Here is a 23,342-nt window from a genome sequence, read left to right on the forward strand (position 1 = left end):
CCATGTTCCAGAAACACAGACCTATTCTCTATTTTTCAAACATGCCAAGCTTATCCTCATCTCTGAGCCTTTGCACTAGGTGTTTACCTGGGGGGAAAAATAGTAACACTTACTGAGTCCTTGCTAGGTATATGCATTTTACATGTCTTAACTCACTTAAGCCTCCTATCTCTATATAAGGTAAATACTAAGTCCATTTTATAGAGTCGCCATATGATCCAGCAATCCCACTCCTGGGCATATGTCCAGACAAAATTATAATTTGAAAAGACACATGCATCCCAATGTTCACAGCAGCACTATTTACAACAGCCAAGACATGGAAACAACCTAAATGTCCATTGACACATGAATGGATAAAGAAGATATGGTACATATATTCAATAAGTGGTGCTGGGAAAACTGGACAGCTACATGTAAAAGAATGAAATTGGAACATTCTCTAACACCATCCACAAAAATAAACTCAAAATGGATCAAAGACCTAAATGTAAGGCCAGACACCATAAAACTCTTAGAGGAAAACATAGGCAGAACGCCCTTTGACATAAATCACAGCAGTATCTTTTCTGCTCCACCTCCTATAGTAATGAAAATAAAAACAAAAATAAACAAATGGGACCTACCTAATTAAAAGTTTCTGCACAGCAAAGGAAACCATAAACAAAATGAAAAGACAACCTACAGAATGGGAGAAAGTATTTGCAAACAAAGCGACCGACAAGGGCTTAATCTCCAAAATATACAAACAGCTCATGCAGCTCTATGTCAAAAAAAAACAAACAAATCAAACAACCCAATCAAAAAATGGGCAGAAGATCTAAACAGACATTTCTCCAAAGAAGACATACATATGGCCAAAAAGCACATGAAAATATGCTCAACATTGTTAATTATTAGAGAACTGCAAATCAAAACTACAATGACGTACCACCTCACACCGGTCAGAATGGCTATCATCAAAAAGTCTACAAACAATAAATGCTGGAGAGGGTGTGGAGAAAAGGGAACCCTCCTACACCGCTGGTGGGAATGTAAACTGATACAACCACTATGGAGAACAGTAAGGAGGTTCCTTAAAAAACTAAAAATAGAGCTAACATATGGTCCAGCAATCCCACTCCTGGGCATATATCTGGAATAAACCATAATCCAAAAAGATACACACACCTCAATGTTCACTGCAGCACTATTCACAATAGCCAAGACATGGAAGCAGCCCAAATGTCCATCGAGAGAGGAATGGATAAAGTAAATGTGGTACATATATACAATGGTATATCACTCAGTCATAAAAAAGAATGAAATAATGCCATTTGCAGCAACATGGATGGACCTAGAGATGATCATATTAAGTGAAGTAAGTCAGAAAGAGAAAGACAAATATCATATATCACATATACGGAACATAAAATACAACACAAATGAACATATTCTATGAAACAGAAACAGACTCACGGACATAGAAAACAGACTTGTGGTTGCCAAGGGGGAGAGGGGGTGGGGAGGGAAGGATTGGGAGTTTGGGATTAGCAGATGCAAACTATTATATATAGGATGGATAAACATCAAGGTCTTACTGTGTAGCACAGAGAACTATATTCAATATCCTGTAATAAACCATAATGGAAGGGAATATGAAAAAGAATGTGTGTGTGTATATAAATAACTTTGCTGTACAGCAGAAATTAACATTGTAAATCAACTATACTTCAATAAAATTAAAAAGAATATATATATATGTATATAAAACCACAAATAAAGCCCATTTTACAGATGGGGAAACAGACTCAGAAAAGTTAAGGAAACTGTCCTAGGGCCCTACAGTCAGTAAATGGCAGAGCTTGGATCTAAATCCAGTCAGTCTGGCACTGGAGTTTACTCTCTGAAGTACTTTCTAACCTGTTCGTGATTTTCTTCTTCGCTGGGATGAAGTCTCGTACTTTGGATCTCAGCGTAAATGTCACCTCAGCAGAATGGCTATCTCTGATTCCCTAGTGAGAAGTAGCCATCCAGCCCCTTGCTGTTCTATCACCCTCTCCTTGGCCATAAAACAGTGCCTGTCACAGAGCAGCACTCAATAAATATTTGCCAAATGAACAGGGATTAAGAAAAGTTTGTTACAATTACTAGAGTCTTGGAGCTGTAAGGTACCTTTGAAATAATATATTTCAGCTTCCTCTTTTACATCTGAGAAGAGCTATTAGAGACATAGTGAATTGCCTAGAGAAATCAGGCGTGCAGTGGTAAAGCAAGGACTTGCGTGCGGTGCTCCGAACAACCAGTTCTGTGTTCATCTTACTATTTTCCTTCCAAATTTAAGAGACTTTTGAGAGCATATCTGCAATCAAATTGTGATGACAGAAGCCATGTTTTATGCTTAATTAAGGGAAAGACTCAAGAAACTAAAACCCATGGATACAGAAAAACTGCTCATTTTATGTGTAGGTTTGTCTTTGAGTGAGTGAAACTGATCAACATAAATGACTGAATAGCTAAAATGGTATTTTATCACTCTTTGAAGTTACTGCCAAGAGAAAAGTTGCTAACGTTGCAAAAACATAACTTTGTTCCTCTACTTTAATATTTACTTAAAATAAATGCCAGTCTTCAAACTCCCGGTCCACCCAATGTCCCTGCCGTCCAGCTTGTATGCACAGCTAAGCAAAGCTCAAGCTAAACATTGCAGACTAGGCTTCGCATGTCCAGGATTATCAGTATATTCCTCTAACTTAATCTGACCCTGCCATGTCTCAGGGTGCACGTGAATTCTCCTGATAAGAAAAGTACTACTGCCGCCTTTAATTTCTTTGGGCAAAGCTGTTTTCATAGAGAACTAGAGTAAGTACCCGACTGACCACATAGCATAAAGAAGGGTGGAGTCAAGGCAGAGCTGAAGATGAACTGCTATTTGAGCCATCTTGGTTTTTATAAAACTAGGGCCATTATTTCCACTAAATGGATAAAGATAGATAGCCTATGGCTGATGAGTTTTTACAAAACAATGAAAATGTTTGAGATCTCAGGATTCCAAAATCCAAAGAGAAAACTCGACAAAATGTATTAATTATTCAACTACAGCTCAACAGAAATCAATTTTAAAAATAAATTATAGGACTTCCCTGGTGGTCCAGTGGCTGGGAATCCGCCTTCCAGTGCAGGGGACATGGGTTCGATCCCTGGTGGGGGAACTAAGATCCCGCATGCCACAACCAGAGAGCCCATGTGCCGCAGCTAAGACCTAATGCAGCCAAAAATAAATAAATATTTAAAGAAAAAAAAATTATAACGTTATGGGTTGTGGGTACATTTTAACATGTTTGATGTGATGCAGTGTGGGGCTGTCAAAAGAAGAGAGTTTAAAAAACCTAGGAAATTCTTTGAAAACAAAAAAGGTCTAGAAAAGCAATACACTGAAATAAATGCAAGGAATATTTGCCATCTATGTTTAAAAGTACATCTACAAGCGAGATTAATCCCCTAGATTAATCCATGCACAAGGAAATTACATTGATCTATATTAGAAATGAATACCATAATTATATCTAGGAAATAATAGTGCCTAACCTTTTACATGTCCCTGGACGTCTTTCTTCCAAGACATACACTTGTTTCCTATTTTAAGGACAAATCTGTGGCCGCAATACTGTCAACTGAGTTGAAGCCCCATGATGGGGAAATTTACAAACTGCGGTGAATCTGCTTTTCTAGAAAATCACTAACCTGTAATCATATATAATACTAATATGTTCCAGGAACTATTCTAAGCTTCATGTATTTTATATAAATATATACACTGATATATAGCTATATATACACTTACATATATATATTTATATATACTAATAACCACTATATAAGATAGCTAATATTATTATGTCTCTTTTGTAACTGAAGAAATGAGAGGTTAAATAATTTGTCCAAGATCCTACTCTTAGAAAGTAATGAAGCCAAGTTTAAACCAAGACAGTCTGTCTATGCTGTCTTTCTATACCAAATTATATAAAACCTGAACCATGCCTTATTTCATTTTGATTTATCACAGAATTGTTCCCATGACCCACCAAGGTAATTCTCTAGGCTCATCAGGGGGGCAAATTTTTGCTTGTTAGCCACATTAAGGAGAACGAGATACCACATGATCAGTCTGCCTTTAAATATTCTATTAGTCTTTAATTATGAATGGGGGGGGGGTCTCAGTTTTTTCTAATTGTAACAGTTAAATCTTTAAAAACCAAAGTGATATGACCTTCTACCTGAGCCCAATCCAACACAAAAATATTCCAATCAACTGTGTATACAGCAAACATATTATTCGATCACAGATTCTATAGAACTCATCAAAAACTAAGTCCTCCATCATTTACATTCTATTGATACTTCGGGAACAAACCTACCTGCATTTTTCCCCTTTTGTTATCTAATAGAAAATTTAGAGGAGGCATGACAAATTTAACAAAGACTGTATGTGATGGTAAAAAGTTGAGAACTTCCAAGTTCTCAAGTTTAATAACTGAGTCAGTCATAATTTATATTAATACATCTTAAAATGACTACTCATTCTAGAGACAGAGGGTTTTTCCCCTAATCCCAGAGGTAGAGTTATTTTTTTCCCCATGTAACATTATGCTTCTCATAATGTTTTCTTAATGAGTGTTATTCAGATGACTATTCTTTTGGAAACAGTATAAAGTGTCATTATGTGCCTGCAATTAATGATTTTAAAAATCTCTATATCTACAAATCCAGGATACTTTTCTCAGTTCTCTTTCTCCTTGATCCCTCTCTATAGTTCACGCTTTCTTGAAATTCCATTTTCTTTGGCTTTGGTGATGCTACACTAGCTTATATTCCTCTGATCTCTCCAAATGTTTTTTCTCATTACTTAGTATAGACATTTCCCAGATGCCACTGTTCTTGGAGAGTTTGTCCATTTTGTCTTCAAGAAGTAAATTAGAATGAATGACTTCCAAACTCTAGCTCAGCCAGATTTTTCTCTAATCTAATTACAGCTGCCTAGCTGTAGATCCCTGATGGATAATTCTTAGGAAGTAGTAGGAGAACAAGTGAGGCTACCCAAGAAATTAGGGACCAAATCATTATAAGGCTTTGAATGTCATGGTGGAGAAAAGAAATATCCTTGAATGAAAGTCTTGGAAACAAGAGAGAAGATCTGATTTATATTTTAAGTAGGTAATCTAGCAACAGTGTGGATTTGAAGTAGTTGAGAGCAAAAAGGAAAACCAGTTAAGAAGTTACCAAAATCAGCCAAAGAGGAAATGAAGAGAACTTGGGGGATGTTGAGTACATTAAAAGGGAGGGAGAACTGTAACTCAGCTAAGTTTGAATGAGTCACAAGCCACTTCCCTGGTACACACACTCACATATTCACATGACTGGGATCTCTACTATAAACCCCACCGCAACACTGATCTCAACTGTAATTCAGTAATAATTTAAGGAATCTCCCTGTTCCCCCCCAAAAGTATGAGCTCCCTGAGGGTCTGAACAATGTTGTTTGGCCAAGAGCTGGCATACTGTCTGCTGGCATATAGTATGTACTCAAAAAATATCTGGTAAATGAATAAATTTGCCAAATAAATAAAAATTCTAGAAAACTAAAGTCACAACAAAATCTTAATGCTGAAAAGAAATTCACGGATCAACTAGTAGCAAATAGAAGGTTAGAAAAATTAAGTGACTTGCTTCAAGTCGCAAAGCTAGTTAATCACAGAGGCGGGGAGTAGAATTCTGCTTCTCCAAGACTAGAGGAAAATAAAAGAAACTGCAAATGTAGAAGGCAGATACGGGGGTGTAAGATAATTCTGGAGATTATTACATAAGTGTACATACACGCCCACATGTAATGTTGAGAATATAAATTTGTCACTGGATTTTGTCAACAGTGAGGTAACATGCCTCAATGTATACATCTATATATTTTTGCATGTATGCCTAAATCTGCTGCTTGTCATTACTGGCTGATGATGCCGAAAAGCTTAAAAGGTCGATAGCTATTTTTAAGATTACCCTTGAACAAGACATATGGCACTAGTTTTTACTTGAAATCTTATAGACAGCAGCCATTACATTAGTAATTTGATCTTGCTTTCACTTGAATTTTCTTTTAGAGGTATGAAATGAGAAAGCAGAATTATTAGAGTCTGCGTTTGTGTTTTTCCCCCCGAAGAGAAGAATATTCATTTTAAATGCTTTCTTCAATTTTTTAAAGTTATATTTAAAAACTGACTATACACGTATGGACATCGAGGCAAAGAATACAATGAAGGTTATTAATCCCGCGCGTAACCCATGACTGCTGAGATAAAGCACGGTGCGGTAAATGACAACTTCTATAGCTGAGAAAATATGTGATGTAGCGGAAGACCCAGCAGGCCAGGAGTCAGAAGACATCCTAGTCTTAGTCTTCCTGCCTGCAAGTTATATAACTTGAAGCCAGTCATTGACACCCAGCCACAAGCCATCTGATGGAGTCTCAAGTCAGCCTTTGTGAAATAAACTCAACCGGCCTTCTCTCTTCCTAATACTGATACAAGGAATAAGCAAGATCATGAATGTAGAAGTCCTCTGAAGGTATTTTTGAAGGGAAACATGCAATTTCATTTTTTAAATCAGTATTTAACAGAGGAGTGTTGATGACTTCTGGCTGAACATTTCTCTTTAATAAAGAGCTGACTGACTTAAAGGACCTTGAACTTACCCTGGACCATATATTTTCCCAGCTGATCATTAACGGTCAGGCAGACGTTATTGCTTATTTATTGCATTCCCACAGAGACTGAAGGACTCAAGGTATTACTTTTAAAAGGATGAGAGATTTTTTTGCTCTGGCCCCAATCAGTAATGTTCAACTACTGAGCCTGGTTATTCTCTAAAGAGGTATATTCCAGAGAAGGGTTCACACATTTTAAAAACACTGCATCACACTGATGGGGTAAAAGACCTGCAAGCCATCTACTTTACCCTTTTTCTCACATCAGCACTGACCTTAAATGTATTGACCTAAGAGTACTAGGGGGAAAAAAAAAAATCTCTGCTCCTTGCAATATAAAAGTAAATTCTTATTTCACATAAGAAAGGATGTAAATTACCCTGGACATTTTTCAGTACTATTGGTTGCTTATCTCATATACTATAAACAAGCAATCTATTTCTATTTTTGCAACCACTTGCAGATCTAAGGTTAGTACATTGCCATCTCTTGAGTGAGACCAAGGTCAAAAAGCACCCTTTCTAATTGCTTACATTTAAAAAAATCAAGGCTTGACGCATCATTATCACCATTAACCAGAGTAATAAACTTTACCTTCACACAGAATATTGGGAGGAACACTATGTATGGGTCACACAAAATTATACACCATCATTATTCCTGCAAAAAAGTAAGAGAACAGCTAATAGAGAATTTGTAGTATCATCTTCAATATGTATATTTGATTTCTTATGATTCAAACTCATGTTCTTAGCTGATAATAAAGGGAATAGTAGACTTGAGCTTACTATTAGATTTAATTATATGTAATTGCAATATTTGGCCATTTTGAACTAGAAAAATGGCAGTTTTATATGGTTCGACCTATACTTCTATTCATCTGAGCAAGAGACAATGATAATGTAGAAATCTTTCTGCATCAATGTGGTTGTTTTCTCTCTGAAAAGCAATTGATTATTCTCTTGCCTAGTTCAGAGTTTCAAATGGAAAAAACCAAAATAAATTTCAGTTCTATTTTAGCTTCTGTAATCCTATAGATCGATACTTTGTACACTTCAGCTTTTTATCCATAAAAGTATGAGAGTACCAACTATGCTTATGGATGCACCCTGAGAAATACATAATTGAGGAATATACTTTTTGTATACACACAGAATTTAATATATAAGTCTGTCATCTTCTACACAAAAAAAGCTTGGTTATGAGCAAACAAAAAAGATGTAAAACTAAAGGATTTAAATGACATGGGAAACATTATAATTTAATATTTTGTAAAAAAAAAAAAAGCAGGATTAAAAAGGTATATAAAATGTAAAACATAAAATTTACAAAAGAATATATACATAAAAAGAAAGCTGAAAGGAATAGACAAAACATTTTAAGTTAGTATTTCTGGTATTACCTAGGATTAGTGGATGATTTTTCACCGTATACTTGACAACTTTACATATTTTTTTCAAACGTCTACAACTTTAGGGAAAAAATCTGTAAGTAAAAATTGGACTAAATGGGGAGATATGTCATTTTACTAAATGAATGAATGACTCAATATTAAATATTTCAAACTATACCTGATTAAAACTAAAACTCAATGGGAATTTTTCAATCTAGAAAAATATTCTGATGTTCTAGGAGAATATATGCACATAATTATCCAGGAAAATCCTGAAAAAGAATTAAGTGGAAGAATATCACTCATGACATTAAAATAGAAAGGGTATGATACTAGCACCAGAGAGGCAGACACATTCATGTAGGGGAAGAGAGCCCAGATAAGGCCAAAATATATCTAAAAATTTGATATAGTAATGACAAAAGTGACTTTTTGAATCACTTGGAAAAGTATGAATTACTGTCTAGGTGTTTGGTTAGCAGGCTAATTATTTCAGTGAAAAATTACATTTTTAAAAAATTACATTCTTAAAGCATACCTTATTCCAAAGTAAATTTCACTAGAATTCAGTATCTAAATATTTAAAAAATTATAAATATGCTATGATAAAATATAGGAGAATATTTAATAACTTTAGATTCCCATATCACACCTTTTCTAATGTTCACATATACTCAAGATTTAATTGTCAAAATATGAAACTGCAAAAATATTGAGACAATATAAGTAAATATTCTTACAACCTTGAGGTAGAAGGTCTTTTATGGATAACATCAAACCCAAACAACACAAATTGATATACAGGATTAATAAAAATTTTGAACTTCTTTATGGCAAAAAGAATTATGAGGTTTAAATGTGAATTATAAGCTGTGAGTATTTCTAATATATAACAGTAGATTAATAGTTGTACTACAAAAGGAACTCTTACAAATTGATTACCAAAAAAAAAAAAAACAAAAACAAAACTCACCAGCTTAGAAAGCCTGAAAAAAGTAAAAAGGCAATTTACAAAAGAAAAACGATATGGGAAAACAGGTTTTTAAATATTTTGAACCTCACAATAATCAAATAAGCAACATTTTTTTAACAAGAAATAATATTCACTTATTATATTGGCAACTATGAAAAATAATAACATCAGTATTGGAGAAGGTGTGGGAAAGGGGAGACATTCAAGGTGGACACTCCAGCATGACCTGGTACAACCTCTCGATGAAGAAAAAATTTGATGATACAAATATCCTTTGACTAGTCAGGTCGACTTCTAAAAGTACATCCAAAGAAAATAATTAGTGACGTGTGAAAAATGTATGTTCAGTAATAGTCTCTGCAATGCTGTTTATAGGGGGAACAGTTACTGAGTGGTGATTAAGAGCTTGGAGCTGAGAAGCCAGGCTGTCTGGATCCGGACTCCTGACGCTAACCTCCTCCTACCCACGTGACCTTCAGCAAGTTTAACTTTCTGTGCTTCAATTTCTTCATGAGTAAAGTACAGACAATAATAGTATTTGCCTCATAGGGTTTTAAGGATAAAATTGGCAAATAAATGAAAAGCACCCAGAACATTGCAAGGAACTTAGTAAGCACTCAATAAATGTTACCTGTTATCACCGCTGAGAAAAAAATTGTGAAATGCCATTTATAGGGATGGCTTAAGTAAAGGATATTGATCAAAAGATCAGAACACTATGCGGTCATTAGAAATGATGAGGTAAAATTATAAGCATGGAAAAATGCCACAGTAGATGACATTAAGTTTTTAAATAAGGGTTACAAAGCAGGAATATTTTACTACCTCATCTTTAATCAAACAAATATAAATATATGTGTGAGCATTCAGAGAAAAGAATATGGAAGCACTGAAGCCGAAGTATAAACAATGACTGAATGTGGGTGTAGAATTATGATTTTCATTTTCATCCTTATACTTGTGGTTTTTTGGTATGAAAAAAAATTTCTTTTTAAATTAATGTTACTTTTATAATAAAAAATAAACTTATACCCATTTTGAAAAAAAAGGCAACTGGAAAGTCAATTAAGACAATTAGAAGTGATGGGTGATTGATAACACAGAAGTACAGGCAATGAAGTAACCACGGGAAAGGGCTGGTCCGGGTTTCAGCAGAGAAAGACCAAACTTTCCACTCACCCATTCTTTAATTGCCAAAAACATGTTTATGGAGGATGACGATAACATATACAATTGTGATAAAAGTTACATGAACAACTTGCAGTTTATAAAGAGATATGTCAACAGGTTATAAATATATAAATATGTGAGACTAGGGCTTGGGCTTAATTTTTTTTAAAGATCAACCATCTACATTTTTCAATCCAAATGACCAATTTCCCAAAAGTAACATTTGGGCTACAAACCAAACAAAGCTTCTTAGTAGCAGTTAGCAGATAAGATGACAGCAACATTGCAGGCTTATCTGGTTACACATCCTGTTTATGTCTACAAATTTAGCTGATCTCATCTAATATTAACTGATGTCCAAATACCTAATTATACACACACACAGATCATGTAACCACAGGTTATAAGTTAGTGACTTGGTACCATTAACTTACTGTGTTATTTTTTTTTCAACATTTGAAAGAGGCCAATAGCAGCTTTAAAACCATTTTTATGCTGTCTCTAAGCAAAAACATAATATTTCGGATAGAAGCACATGTGGAAGGCCTTATCATTCAAAATCTAAAATTGATCTATCTCTTTAAGCTTCAGAAATACCTATATTACTGATTACCTTATTAACACTGAAACATTTGTTTTAAGGGATAGGATTAACTTCCTGATCTATAGACAAAAGGCAAAGGAAGCAAAGGGATGAAGCAGAGTTTGATCAAAATGGCTTACTCATCGGTAGCAATTAGCAGATTTGTTTTAATTACTGGATATTAAATTTTGATGTTATTGATATTATTAAATGATGGAAGCTGAGTCTACACAATGAGTTTAATGCAGAGTGTCAAGAATATTAAACAACCAAAAAAAAAAACAAAACTCAGCTAAAGCATCACTAGGGGGTCTTTGGTCTCTTCATTAATGTCTATTTAACAAATAGATTTTTAAATTAATAATAAGTAAGAGTAAATACAAATATTTAGCTTTTTCTAACATCATTCTCAGCTTTGAATACTTTTTCTCAAAGGAAACTTCAAACTCAAAGGACTCCTATAATAATACCGGGGAGGTAAAATGTTTACAGTGAAGTTGCTGTTTATGAGGAAATTAGGTTCCAAAGTCAGCATGTAAAAAAAAAAAAAAATGCATAGCCAACATTATTCTTTAAAATTCTTAAAGTACAACACTCTCACCGTAACTTAAGAAAATAGATTTCTTCCTGTATTGGAGCAGCCTGCTGAGTCCTTAGGTGCACAGTGCCTTAGAGCAGATTCTCAAAAAACAAAAACCAAAACCCGAGACTGGGGCAAGGATGGGCACGTTGGTGCATAACTTTGGAAGCAGGGGACAGGTCAACATGGGTGAGGAAAAGAGGCAAGTGGGGATGTGAAACAGTGAATAGCGTGCATAGCTATTTCACAAAGAACACCAAGACACACAACAGTTTGTTTGAAAGATGCTGTTTGATGGCCTGGAATTCAGCAGGTAGGCTGCAAGGAGAGAGAAGCCATGGCATGGCATGCAGTATTCCATGGGAGGGTGAAAGAAGGGATCTAGCTGGTTTCCTCCCAACTCCTGTTCTGCACTGCTACGGTTCACTCAGAGGGACTTAACTGTTCTAGACTTTCAGGTTACCTTATCCAGCCCCTCTGGCAGCCCATCAGGAATTCAGATCCTAGTCCAGAGTCCAAAAGTGATGGGGGAAGCTCTGGGCAGGCGGCTGGTTGGCCCAGCTGCAAGGCAGCAGCCAAGGAGAAGGATCCAGCATTCCCAAGGCAGCTGAACAGTCAATCCCTGGTGGCAGATTCGTCTGGGAGGTGGATAGTGCCAAGGCAATCTGGGGAGGTCACAAGGTGTGTGTCTGATAATTTGAAGAAGTTGGTTTTTATTTAGAAGTTTTACTGGACAAGAAAAAAATATCTTCTTTAAATATTAAAAGGCATACTCAATACTGTATGATCGTAATATATGTAAGAAGAAAGTGAAAACTAAGACAACTGAGGTAAAAAAAAATGTCATGTCTCTCACCTCACATTTCTAAGGAGCTCACTTCATTAAGCGGTATGATGGGTAAAATGTATAAAACCTGATCTTTCCCTTAATGCAATTGTAAATGTGTTCAGTTAAATGTACTCACATTTCAACACCACTTTACCAATTGTCTACTATGCACCAGGACTTTCTCTTACAGTCTCACTTAAGCTTCAAAGCAAACTCTACAGGTCCCATTTTACAGAAAACTTAACAGAAAAATAACACAGAAGGTCGCACCTATCAAATGACAGAACAAGGACTAGAATAACATTCTTTTGTTATGTCATGTTATCCAAACCACTGAAAATCCAGTACCCATTTTAATAATTTTCAAAACTTAGGAAAGCAATTGCTTCTAATCTCTAAGAACATTCTTTAGGAGGACTTGTACTTGTCTTAGAAACTAGAATATTAGGGATCTCCCTAGAAAAACCATATACAACTTACAGTCCAAAGTTTGCTGAAATTTTCATAGAAAAATATGTATTACTGTACCGTAGTATATTATAAAAACATTAGTATACAAATATAGTGGACTTTGTGGGCCTCACATGCCCCTTCATACCAGAAATATTCATTACCCCAGGTGCCGAGAGTGTCGCCTACTTATGGCTCATAGCCAAGTCCCTCCCCTAAGATTACACCACCTCCCTGGGCACAGCTCACTTCCAGTGACTGATGGAGATGGGGTAAATGGACCAACCTCCTTGACTCAATTTAGGGTATCTCTGAAAAGCCATCCCAGCTTCTAAGTAATGCTGGGACTGAGTGAGGCCTTTGTTACCACTGTAGAGCAGTTCAACTCCTGCCTAATCCTTCTTCCCTCTATTCCTTACAGGTATGGTTCCAAAGAGCACTACCCAAGAAAACTCCTGCTTGAAACCTTAGTCTCAGGGCTTAGAACTTGGACAATCCAAACTATGACAAGAAGAGATACAATAATATTGAATGTGATGGGACAAAATGAGACTGACAGATAATCAGAGTTTTAAATGTGTTTACTAGAGGAAAAAAGAGAGCAAAATAAATAAATATCCAACAAGAGAAAAAAAAAAAAAAAAACCCCTGAGGACCTGATAGGAAAATGGGCAAAAACACGAACAAACACGTCGAGAGAAAGATACACAAATGGCCCTTAAATATAAGATGTTCCACTTCATTTATAATAAAATAAATGCAAATTAAAACTATGTTAGCACTAGCCATGAACAATCTGAAAATAAAATTAAGAAAACATATTTAGAATAGCATCTAAAAGAATACACATTTAAGAATAGATTTAACAAAAGAGTATGAAATTTGTGCTCAGGAAACAATAAAACATTGTCGAAAGAAATTAAAGAAGACATAAGTACGTAGAAAGACGACATCCCATGTTCATAGATTGGAAGATTCAATATTGTTAAGCTGGCAATACTCCCAAAATTGACCTACATATTCAAGAGAATTCCTATCAAAACACCAGCTGGCTTTTTTTTTTTTGCAGAAATTTACAATATGATCCTAAGGTTTATATGGAAATGCAAGGGGCAATCTTGAAAAAGAAGAACGAAGTTGGAAAATGGACATTTCCTGATTTCAAAACTTACTAAGAAGCCATAGGAATCAAGACAGTGCAGTAACCGCGTAAAGATAGATATATAATAGATCAATGGAATAAAACTGAAAGCCCATAAATAAACCCTAACCATATGGTTAACCAATTTCTGACAAGAGTGCCAAGACAATTCAATGGAGAAAAACAGTCTTTTCAACAAATGGTACTAGGACAACTGCATCCAAAGGAATGGAGTTGCACTCCTTCCTTACATCACACAAAAATTAACTTCAAATTAACCCCATAGACTTAAGTGTAAGAGCTAAAACAATAAAGCTCTTAAAAAAGTCTTCATGGGTTCGGCAAAATTGTCTTAGATACAACACCAAAAGCATAAGTGACAAAAGAAAAACTAGATATATTGGACTTTATCAAAATTTAAAATTTTGTGTTTGAAAGGACACAATCAAGAAAATGAAAAGACATCTCATAGAATAGGAGAAAATATATGCAAATCCTATATCTGATAAGGGACTTATATCCAAAATGTAGAAAAGACTATTACAATTCAATAATAAAGACAAAAAATCCAACTAAAAATGGGCAGAGGCTCTGAATGGACATTTTTCCAAAGATACACAAATGGCCAATAAGCACATGAAAAGATATTCAATGTCATTAGTTATCAGGGAGATGCAAATCAAAACCACAATGAGATACCACTTACCATGGAGACTCTAAAATTCCTCTGAAAGGGTAAATGTAATAGAAATATGGAAAACAGGAAGAAGCCATACAAACACCAGAAACAAACTCATGTATGTGTAGGAAGTTAATATGTGATTGAGTTGGCACTGTAAATTAGCAAAGAGATGTACTGCTCAATGAATGATTTGGTAACAATTAGCTATCTAGTTGATGAAAAATCAAACTGGATCCATATGTGATATATACAAAAATAAATTCTAGGACCTCCCTGGTGGCGCAGTGGTTGAGAATCTGCCTGCCAATGCAGGGGACACGGGTTTGAGCCCTGGTCCGGGAAGATCCCACATGCTGCAGAGCAACTACACCGGTGCACCACAACTACTGAGCCTGTGCTCTAGAACCCGTGAGCCACAACTACTGAGGCCACGTGCCACAAGTACTGAAGCTCATGTGCCTAGAGCCCGTGCTCTGCAACAAGAGAAGGCACAGCAGTGAGAAGCCCGCGCACCACCAGGAAGAGTAGCCCCCGCTCGCTGCAACTAGAGAAAGCCCGCACGCAGCAACGAAGACCCAACGCAGCCAAAAATAGATAAATAAATTAATTAATGAAAAAATAAATTCTAGATAAAGTAAAAACCTAATCATAAAAGCCTATAAATACGACAAAAGAAAAATGTTTTGTAATACCTTTATGATATTATTAGCATTAAGCAAGACATTATTAATATTATTTAGAAATATTATTAAGACCTAAATTCTGATAAAAAGAGGAAGAGTTGACACATGAAGTAAATTAAAATCAAAAAAATTTATAAAGCACCATAAATAAAGCTAAAAGGCAAACAACAGAATGGAAGAAAATGTTTGTAATCTTTATAACGGACAAGAGACCTAAAGAGCTTCTACAAAGCAATAAGACAGTGTACATAAAGAGTCACACTCAGGATGCACACTGCAACTCCGTTTTAATATCAAAAAATCGACCACCTCAGTGCTCATTAATGGAGGGATAGTTAAGTTAGAATAAATTCACACTTTTAATAGTTAAAAGAATGAGGTATATAAATATTTTGTCATTAAAAGTTCTAGTGTTACCATAAAAACAATTAAGCTTCACAATATATGCATCTTAATCCCATTTATATTTAAAAATAGATTTATGGGACTTCCCCCTCAGTCCAGTGGTTAGGACTCCGCCCTTCCACTGCAGAGGGCGGGTTCAAAACCTGGTTAGGGAACTAAGATCCCTCATGCCACGCAGCATGGCCAAAAAAAAAAAAAAAAAAAAAAAAAAAAGATTTATGGCTATGTTCAAAAAGAAGAAGCAGGGGACACTTCCCTGGTGGTGCAGTGGTTAGGACTCCACGCTTCTACTGCAGGGGGCACGGGTTCCATCCCTCATGGGGGAACTAAGATCCCGCATGCTGCAAAGCGTGCCCACCCCCCAAAAAAGAAGGATATGTATCTACCTCAATGTATTTTACTGATTTTATCTCTAAAGAGAAGAGGTTGGAATGGGAGGAACTAATGGACGATATTTTTATTCTATATACCTCTACATTGTTTGAATATTTTACAGTGATAATATTACCCAATCATCTAAATTTAATAACCCGTAACTGGAAGTACATGTTGAAAACCTGGTAATTAAGAGTCACCAAGAAGCCCAACATCCAGAATACCAATCATATATTACTGGTATATTCCTTCCAGTTTTATTATTGTATATTTCAGAACAATATCATTCTGTATCTAAAGTTTATAGCCTTTAAAAAAGTAACATTTCATGAGGATTTCCCCTTTTCAGAAAAAAATCCTCCTCTACTGACCATATAATGTATACATTGTATTCACCTAAGTTATTGAAAAGTATTTCATTTGTCTTTCAGTGGTTCATGGTGAGAGAACTGTCCTTAAATGGCAGGCTTTCTACTGATGATTTTTATAACAGTTATGGACTAACTGTGGTCATTGACCTAACTGTGGTCACAGGAACTGAAGTAACTATTTTTTTGTCCTAAATCGGGGAACTTCAAGTCCAAAATAAACCATCTCTCCCTCTTTGGACTCAATCAGATAAATGAGTACAGTACTTAGTAAGTTCTTAATAAACACTACCTGCTATAACTATTATACTCTATTTCAGTGAGAGAAGTACCTAATAGTGACTTCAAAATCCAAAAGTTTAGGAATACACATCAATTAGTAGATCACACCAATGTGAATGTACTTAATGCCATTGAACCGCATACTCAAAATGGTAAAAATGGTAAACTTTATATTATGTTTATTTTACCACAATAAAAAAATTTGAAAAGCTATACTGATTAAAAGACCATATAACTCATTTCTTACTGGATATTATGATTGACTAATTGAAGCAGGTTACCAGAAATTCCAGGTCAAGCCCAATCCAACAAGTCAGCAATGAAGTATGATACGTATGTCATTAAATAAGCATTCTATTTACAAATTCATTTTCACCTCTTCTAGAATCTAGGGTTTCAAAATTACTGAACAGTTTTCTACTTACCTTTATTTCTTACACATAGGTCACCCAAGGTTTACTCTGCAGATAAGTGTAAAAAGAACAAATACCGTCTTTTTACTATCACAGGGCTCCTGAATAAGATATTAGTGGAGCCCGTGTCTGAGATATCTATTCACAAGACCCTAACATATCCTATGCCATTATTTAAAATGTAATTCTCTAAGGTTACAAGGGGGATTAGTTATTCAAGGTAGAATTTCTCTCCACAGTCACTACGATCTAAGCCAGAGTTTATATTTAGAGTCATTCTAAGGACTGTAATATTACTAGTTCCGGGCAGCTGAATGAGTCTGTAGATAAATGGAGTGGATAAGCAGATATACTATTTAAAAAACAAACAAACAAAAAAAACTTGCTGAGAACTTCTGAGAGCTTTAAAGTGTGAGTGTTCTTTCTTTCTCTCTCCTTATAAGTAGAAGGAACATGTCTGATATCAGAGGTATTAATAGGAGAGTTAAAAGCAAAGTCTCTGGCTTACAAGATCATGGTTCATGTATCAATGATTAAAGAGCTTTAAGGAATAACAGGGAAAATATAAAGTTTTACCAAAGTTCTGTGGCTAGAAATATAGCACCTACCAAGGAGTCTAGTTTATTTCTAGTCTATTCCTAGAAAATGAATAAATGTAGCTGAGGTTACATTTTTCTCTCACTGACATATTCTGCTTGTTATTTTCCATCTATTAGCAATGATTTGAACTTTATCACTATTAAAAAAATTACATACTATATCAAACTCCTTCCCTTTTTTCTAATCAATGTTTAAGATTAGATTTTTTAAAATGTCCATTTTAATGAAAGTAAAACTCATTTCCAGAATTTTAAATGAGGTTGTTTGAAACATTACAAATTACAGTTTCATAAGAAGGCATAGCTTCCTTCTTCAAAACTGGGATGAAAAAAAAGGCTAAAATGCCCAATACCAAAAATGGAACTTCTCCAACATAAATTGGTTGACTTTTTAGTCTGAAATATGCTTCTACATTGCAGTGATTTCAGGCAGTTGTAAAGGAAAAGGCGATATGTGATGATATTAACAGCAAAACTTCACTAACTTACTGAAAGCAATTTGGCCCAAATACAGTGGCGAGGTTGTGAACATTCATGCGGTTCTGCACATGGTGCTTGGCTACTTTTGTCAAGAATTGGCAAAGGTACTTGAGGAGGCAGTAGTGGGTGTCTGGCAGCTCTTTTATTAAGGCTCTTAAGCTACTCTCCTGAGCAGCATTTCTGTCATCTGGAAAGAAAAAAGAACAAAAAATGTTCTCAGGCATATTTTACGGTAACAATAACAAAGATACACAGGTACAATACATTATAACACTTAATTCAGAAAATCATTCCCAGGGACTGAGATACGGCATTATAAAGAGGCATTTTTGCCTTTTCTTTGATCCTCAAGCGTTTGACTTTAAAGAATAACTAACTTATTCAAGACATCCTGAAAACCACAAGCTTTTTATTCAGTGCATAAAATAGGTTAGTATTTCAATTTTGTGTTTTCATGACATAAATTAAGATAATGGTTGGGTTTTTATTCATAGTGGAATCTTCCATTTGACTTTTGTCTTCAAGTCTGTTAAAAACAAGAAGCTCTTGGTTGAATAAAATTTGATACAAAAGACCTTCCAGGATTACCACGAGTGACACCAAACTTAGAAATCAGGAATCTGTGCACAGAGAAAACTGAAGGAAACTTTTAATTTTTACACAGCTTTTTAATCGCCCACGTCATATAGTTTAGAATTTGATATGTGCCTCACACAAAAGCCTAATAACCTTGTATAAAGCCAAAAATATCCAACGATGTGTCAGACTTCACAGGCAGACATGTGAAAAGTTCTCCTCAGTTCTCAGAGATTTGTTTGTTTTGTCAATATTTAAATACAGTGAAGTTGCTATCTTAAGTAATTTTGTATACTACTTTCTATCAGAGGAAAACACAAATCTTTTACAGCGAATACTTAAGGGGAATAATGACAATCCACCCTTTAGACAGATGTGTAAGAGAATAAAAATTTAATCCAGTTATATTTAATACACATTGGATTCTTTAATTTAGATAGGCCAGCTGCTTTAGCCAGTCAAGAGTATAAGAAACAGAAAAGTGAGGCAAATAAGATGCAAAGGAAGAGGACTGGTTGTTAACACTGATTAGTCAGCGTTACAAGATACGTAGGTAACGTGCCATCACAGGAAATGAAAACACAGGAAACACACAGAAAGTCACAGACTGCTACTGAGTGTCCGTAGAGCACAGGGTAAGAATGCAGGCTTGGGGGCCACTTTCTGGGTTAGGATCCTGCTTTAGCCACCTACTACCTGTGTGACCTCAGACTCTTCACTGAACTGTTTCCTTATTTGTAAGTGGTAATAGTAACTATCCAGTAGGGTTGTGATGAGGATGAAATGAGTTGACAGTTGTGGAGTACTTAAAACAGAGTAGTTGACACATACTAAGTGCTATGTTAAGTATTTGTTACATAAACAAAATAACTTTTTGCTTTACCTTCACTAATTTGGTTTTATGAACACACTGAGGTTTTAGTGAAATGTCTTTTAATATGAACCCTAATCCAAACCTAACCTTCATGAATATTAGAATAAGCGATGCTGTCAAAAACAGCAATGCCAAAAATGTGTAGATTTCAATCTTTGGTAGAATCATATTGGAGAACATTCTATTTATGATTAGAATAATTATTTCTTACTGATCACAAACAATGTGATTCAATAAACTATAATGTTTAGGGCAAAATAGCTTTCTTGATTCTAGAAGTTTTTCATATTAACTTGTTACATTTAAAAAAGAAATCATGGGCTTCCCTGGTGGCGCAGTGGTTGAGAGTCTGCCTGCCAATGCAGGGGACACGGGTTCGCGCCCTGGTCTGGGAAGATCCCACATGCCGCGGAGCAACTAGGCCCGTGAGCCACAACTACTGAGCCTGCGCGTCTGGAGCCTGTGCTCCGCAACAAGAGAGGCCGCGATAGTGAGAGGCCCGCGCACCGCGATGAAGAGTGGCCCCCGCTTGCCACAACTAGAGAAAGCCCTCGCACAGAAACGAAGACCCAACACAGCCATAAATAAATAAATAAATAAATAAAAATTTAAAAAAGAAATCATATTCAAATACTTTGATAATCCATAAAGACATGTGGTATGTTGCATATGATGGCATTATTTTCCACTGTACTATGATCTTGCCTATCAGAAATATGTAAGAAATGGAAATAATTAAGTTTGGAGTGATTAAAAATGAATTGAAGACTACCCCATTTCTCATGCCTTTACATCATATAAATATGAACTAAGAGAAAATGTACTCCTATTTGTTTTTTTTTGTTTTTTTTTTATGGTGACTAATCCAAAGTGAGTCTGGATGTTTTCATGGGCGTGTGCTCTCATTCTAAAATTGTGGATTAATTCCCAGCATTTCAGGGTACAAGCAACAGCTTTCCAACAGCCTTGAAAATGCACCCCTGCCCTTCTTTCTGGCTCTGAAATGAAACCTCAAATCCTACGGCAGGCAATGTGTGAAGATACCAGATCAAAAAAAAGTATTCAAAATAGTTAGGAATTTATGACATCTTTGAAAAAGAAGCAGTACTTTGATCATACTTCTAATATTCTGAAATACAATGAATAATTTCCCAGGAAATAAAACTGACAAAAAATGGGAAGGGAGACATCTATTCAGAGAATCTCCAACTTAACAAAATACCATGAAATCCTTTATGGCATGAATGAAAGAATCGCTAAATATGGTTTCCAAAAGCAAAAATAAATATGAGGGAAAAAATATATCTATCTCCTTCTACCCAAGAGCATTTCTGCTTCCTCTGATGGAAGACCAGATTCACCGGTTCACTCGCTGGGTGAATTCACTACTAATTCACTACTTGGGCGGCTCTGACAGCAGCACATCACGTCTGGACCTTAAATATTCATAATTTACCTCCTGAATTTGTTCAAATACATCGACAGTGCTGTCAAGACCTTACTCTATTAGCATGACATTTCTACTCGCCTCTTTCCATACCGATTAATTACGTGCTACCGTAATACTGAGAATCTGCCATGGGCACTGCGTTTCCAGAAATATGGGGTAAATATCACCATTATTGTCTGCCTACAGCCACCCCACAGACGAGATTTCCTACGCGTAAGATTAATAACTGCTCCACATGTTTAGAGGGGGACTGTGGAAGAATGCCCAGCGTAGCACTCAGTGGGGGAGTGTGGGTGTGAGTGTGCCTAAGGAGATGCCTTCTGATGTTTTCCAGAAGCAAAGTTCATAATAATCATTATTGCTTGCATTACTTTTTGATTCACTGGTACCTAAATATAATAAACAGTGCCATATTCACTCATGTTCTTGCATTTATATCGGTCATGACAATGTCTCCCTCAACGGCTCACGTCATAAACAAGCGTTAGCCATGCTTCTATCTTGGGCACATTGACTCCTAACGTATACTTATGACACACTATGCGTGGTGTTGATCACATGCTGTCTGCGTGTCTGACTGTCTCTAACACCAGGAATATAGCACTGAACAAAATAAACATCATGCTTTTATTAAGCATATTCTCTTTGGGGGGAGACAGACAAAAATCAAATAAAGTTTTTTGATTTATGCTATGAAGTGCTATGAAGAAACATAAAGCAGGGTCAGGGGGACTAAAGCAGAGTGATTCAGGAGTGAGGGATGGCAGGGAAGGCCTCTTAATGAGGTAGTGATCGTGTTTACCTTATCAAAGTCGAGAAGGCCTCTCGGCTGTGGTGACAACCGAGCAGAGCTGAAGGAAAGAGCAAAGTGCATTCTAAGCAGTGGACACAGCAAGTGTTCGGGCCCTAAGTGGGTCCTGGGGCTGGGGCCAAGGGGTGGTAGGTGGGAGAGTGGCAGGACATGAAATCAGGGGACAGTGAAGGCAGCGGGTAGACAGAGAGTATCATTACAGTCTTGTAAGTCATGGGTTTTTTTTTTCTCCCCCTAAGTCAGGGTTTTGAGCTGTGGCGAGACTTGAAAGGACCACTCTGGCGGCTCTACTGAATCCCAACTGTGGGAGGCAGAGCTGAACGCAGGGAGACTCTGGTTAGAGGACCACTGTGACACTCCCAGAGGAGAAAGGCCAGTTGGCATGGACCAAGTTGCCAGTGGTAAGATGGTGAGACATGGGCAGATTCTGGATAGAGTTTCAATGTGTCCTGTTTGTTTTACACATGAAAAATATGTGTATGGAATACTTATTCAATCATTCAGCAAGTAGCTATTGAGTAACTACTCTATGTCAGGCACAATTCTAAGCATTTGGGATACATCAGTGAACAAAACAGAAATCCCTGCCTTGATGGAACTTATATTCTCGTGGATGAGACATTAAAAAATAAATATAGTAATAGGGCTAGAAGAAACTGGGAGTACTGGCCAGCGTGAGGCATGGTGACTGTAATTATAAATAAGATTGTCAGGAAGGCCTCGTTGACAATGCATTCGATGTCTGGAGGAAGTTAAAGTGAAAAAAGAAAAATCCACAAACTGGCAAATGTAAGCTCTTTCAGAGTTGGAGATTGAGTTTTAAACATCTTTTAAAGCCCCTCAATGCCTGGCATATAAAAAGTGATCAAGAAGTAGTTTTAATAGATCGATACACATTTAAGACACACTTTTAAGACACCCAGTAAGACCTAATACTATAGGAATAAAGAGACATCTATATCTCAAATATATCTAAAAGAAATGTGGACTAATTTAGTCCATTTACAGAACTAGCTGGGTCAGGGTGTTACATAGGAATTATACTACAGGGAGTATTTAAATGATAAGAAATCCTTTGGTGGTCAGAGAGGAAGGATACTCGGCAATAAAATTCCACAGAAAGGCCTCAGAAATAGTGACGTGCGCCTCTGCAGATGTATTAGAATATTTTAACTGTTTTAAACTTGAGGTTACTTCTAGAATTAGATTGGAATAAAAATTAGGATGTGTATAAATTTATTAATCCAAAAGGCTTAAGAAAACTTTGCAGATGGAATAATGGTTAATAATTGAAACCGTCATCATTTTCCTTAACGTCAATCTTTTCCTAGGACAAGAACTAACTTTTTCCATTAGTGAAAAGTGCCACTTCGAATTATTCATGTTTCTTAAAAGGTTTTCATTGTTGGCTGAATTTGACCCATTTTTTAAGCTAAACCGCAAACAAAAAACTAGCACACAGTACGTGCGGTATACAGGTAAACTACTCAGC

General features: G+C 36.0%; 1 protein-coding gene across 6 annotated transcripts in view; it reads right to left on the reverse strand.

Annotated features, from left to right (window-relative positions):
- The window catches only part of FAM13A (family with sequence similarity 13 member A), a 340,103-nt gene that overhangs the window by 264,248 nt on the left and 52,513 nt on the right, over nt 1-23,342 (reverse strand). For all 6 annotated transcript variants that reach the window (XR_009008361.1, XR_009008360.1, XM_057546846.1 and 3 more), the window contains one exon: nt 18,149-18,326. Coding sequence is in view for 4 of the 6 variants with exons in the window: in XM_057546846.1 (XP_057402829.1) it covers nt 18,149-18,326 (178 nt within the window). In the remaining 2 variants the exon portion in view is untranslated. The remainder of the gene's footprint in view (nt 1-18,148; nt 18,327-23,342) is intronic.

Source organism: Balaenoptera acutorostrata, chromosome 5 (assembly GCF_949987535.1).
Source record: "Balaenoptera acutorostrata chromosome 5, mBalAcu1.1, whole genome shotgun sequence".
In the NCBI taxonomy this organism is placed as follows: Eukaryota; Metazoa; Chordata; class Mammalia; order Artiodactyla; family Balaenopteridae; genus Balaenoptera; species Balaenoptera acutorostrata.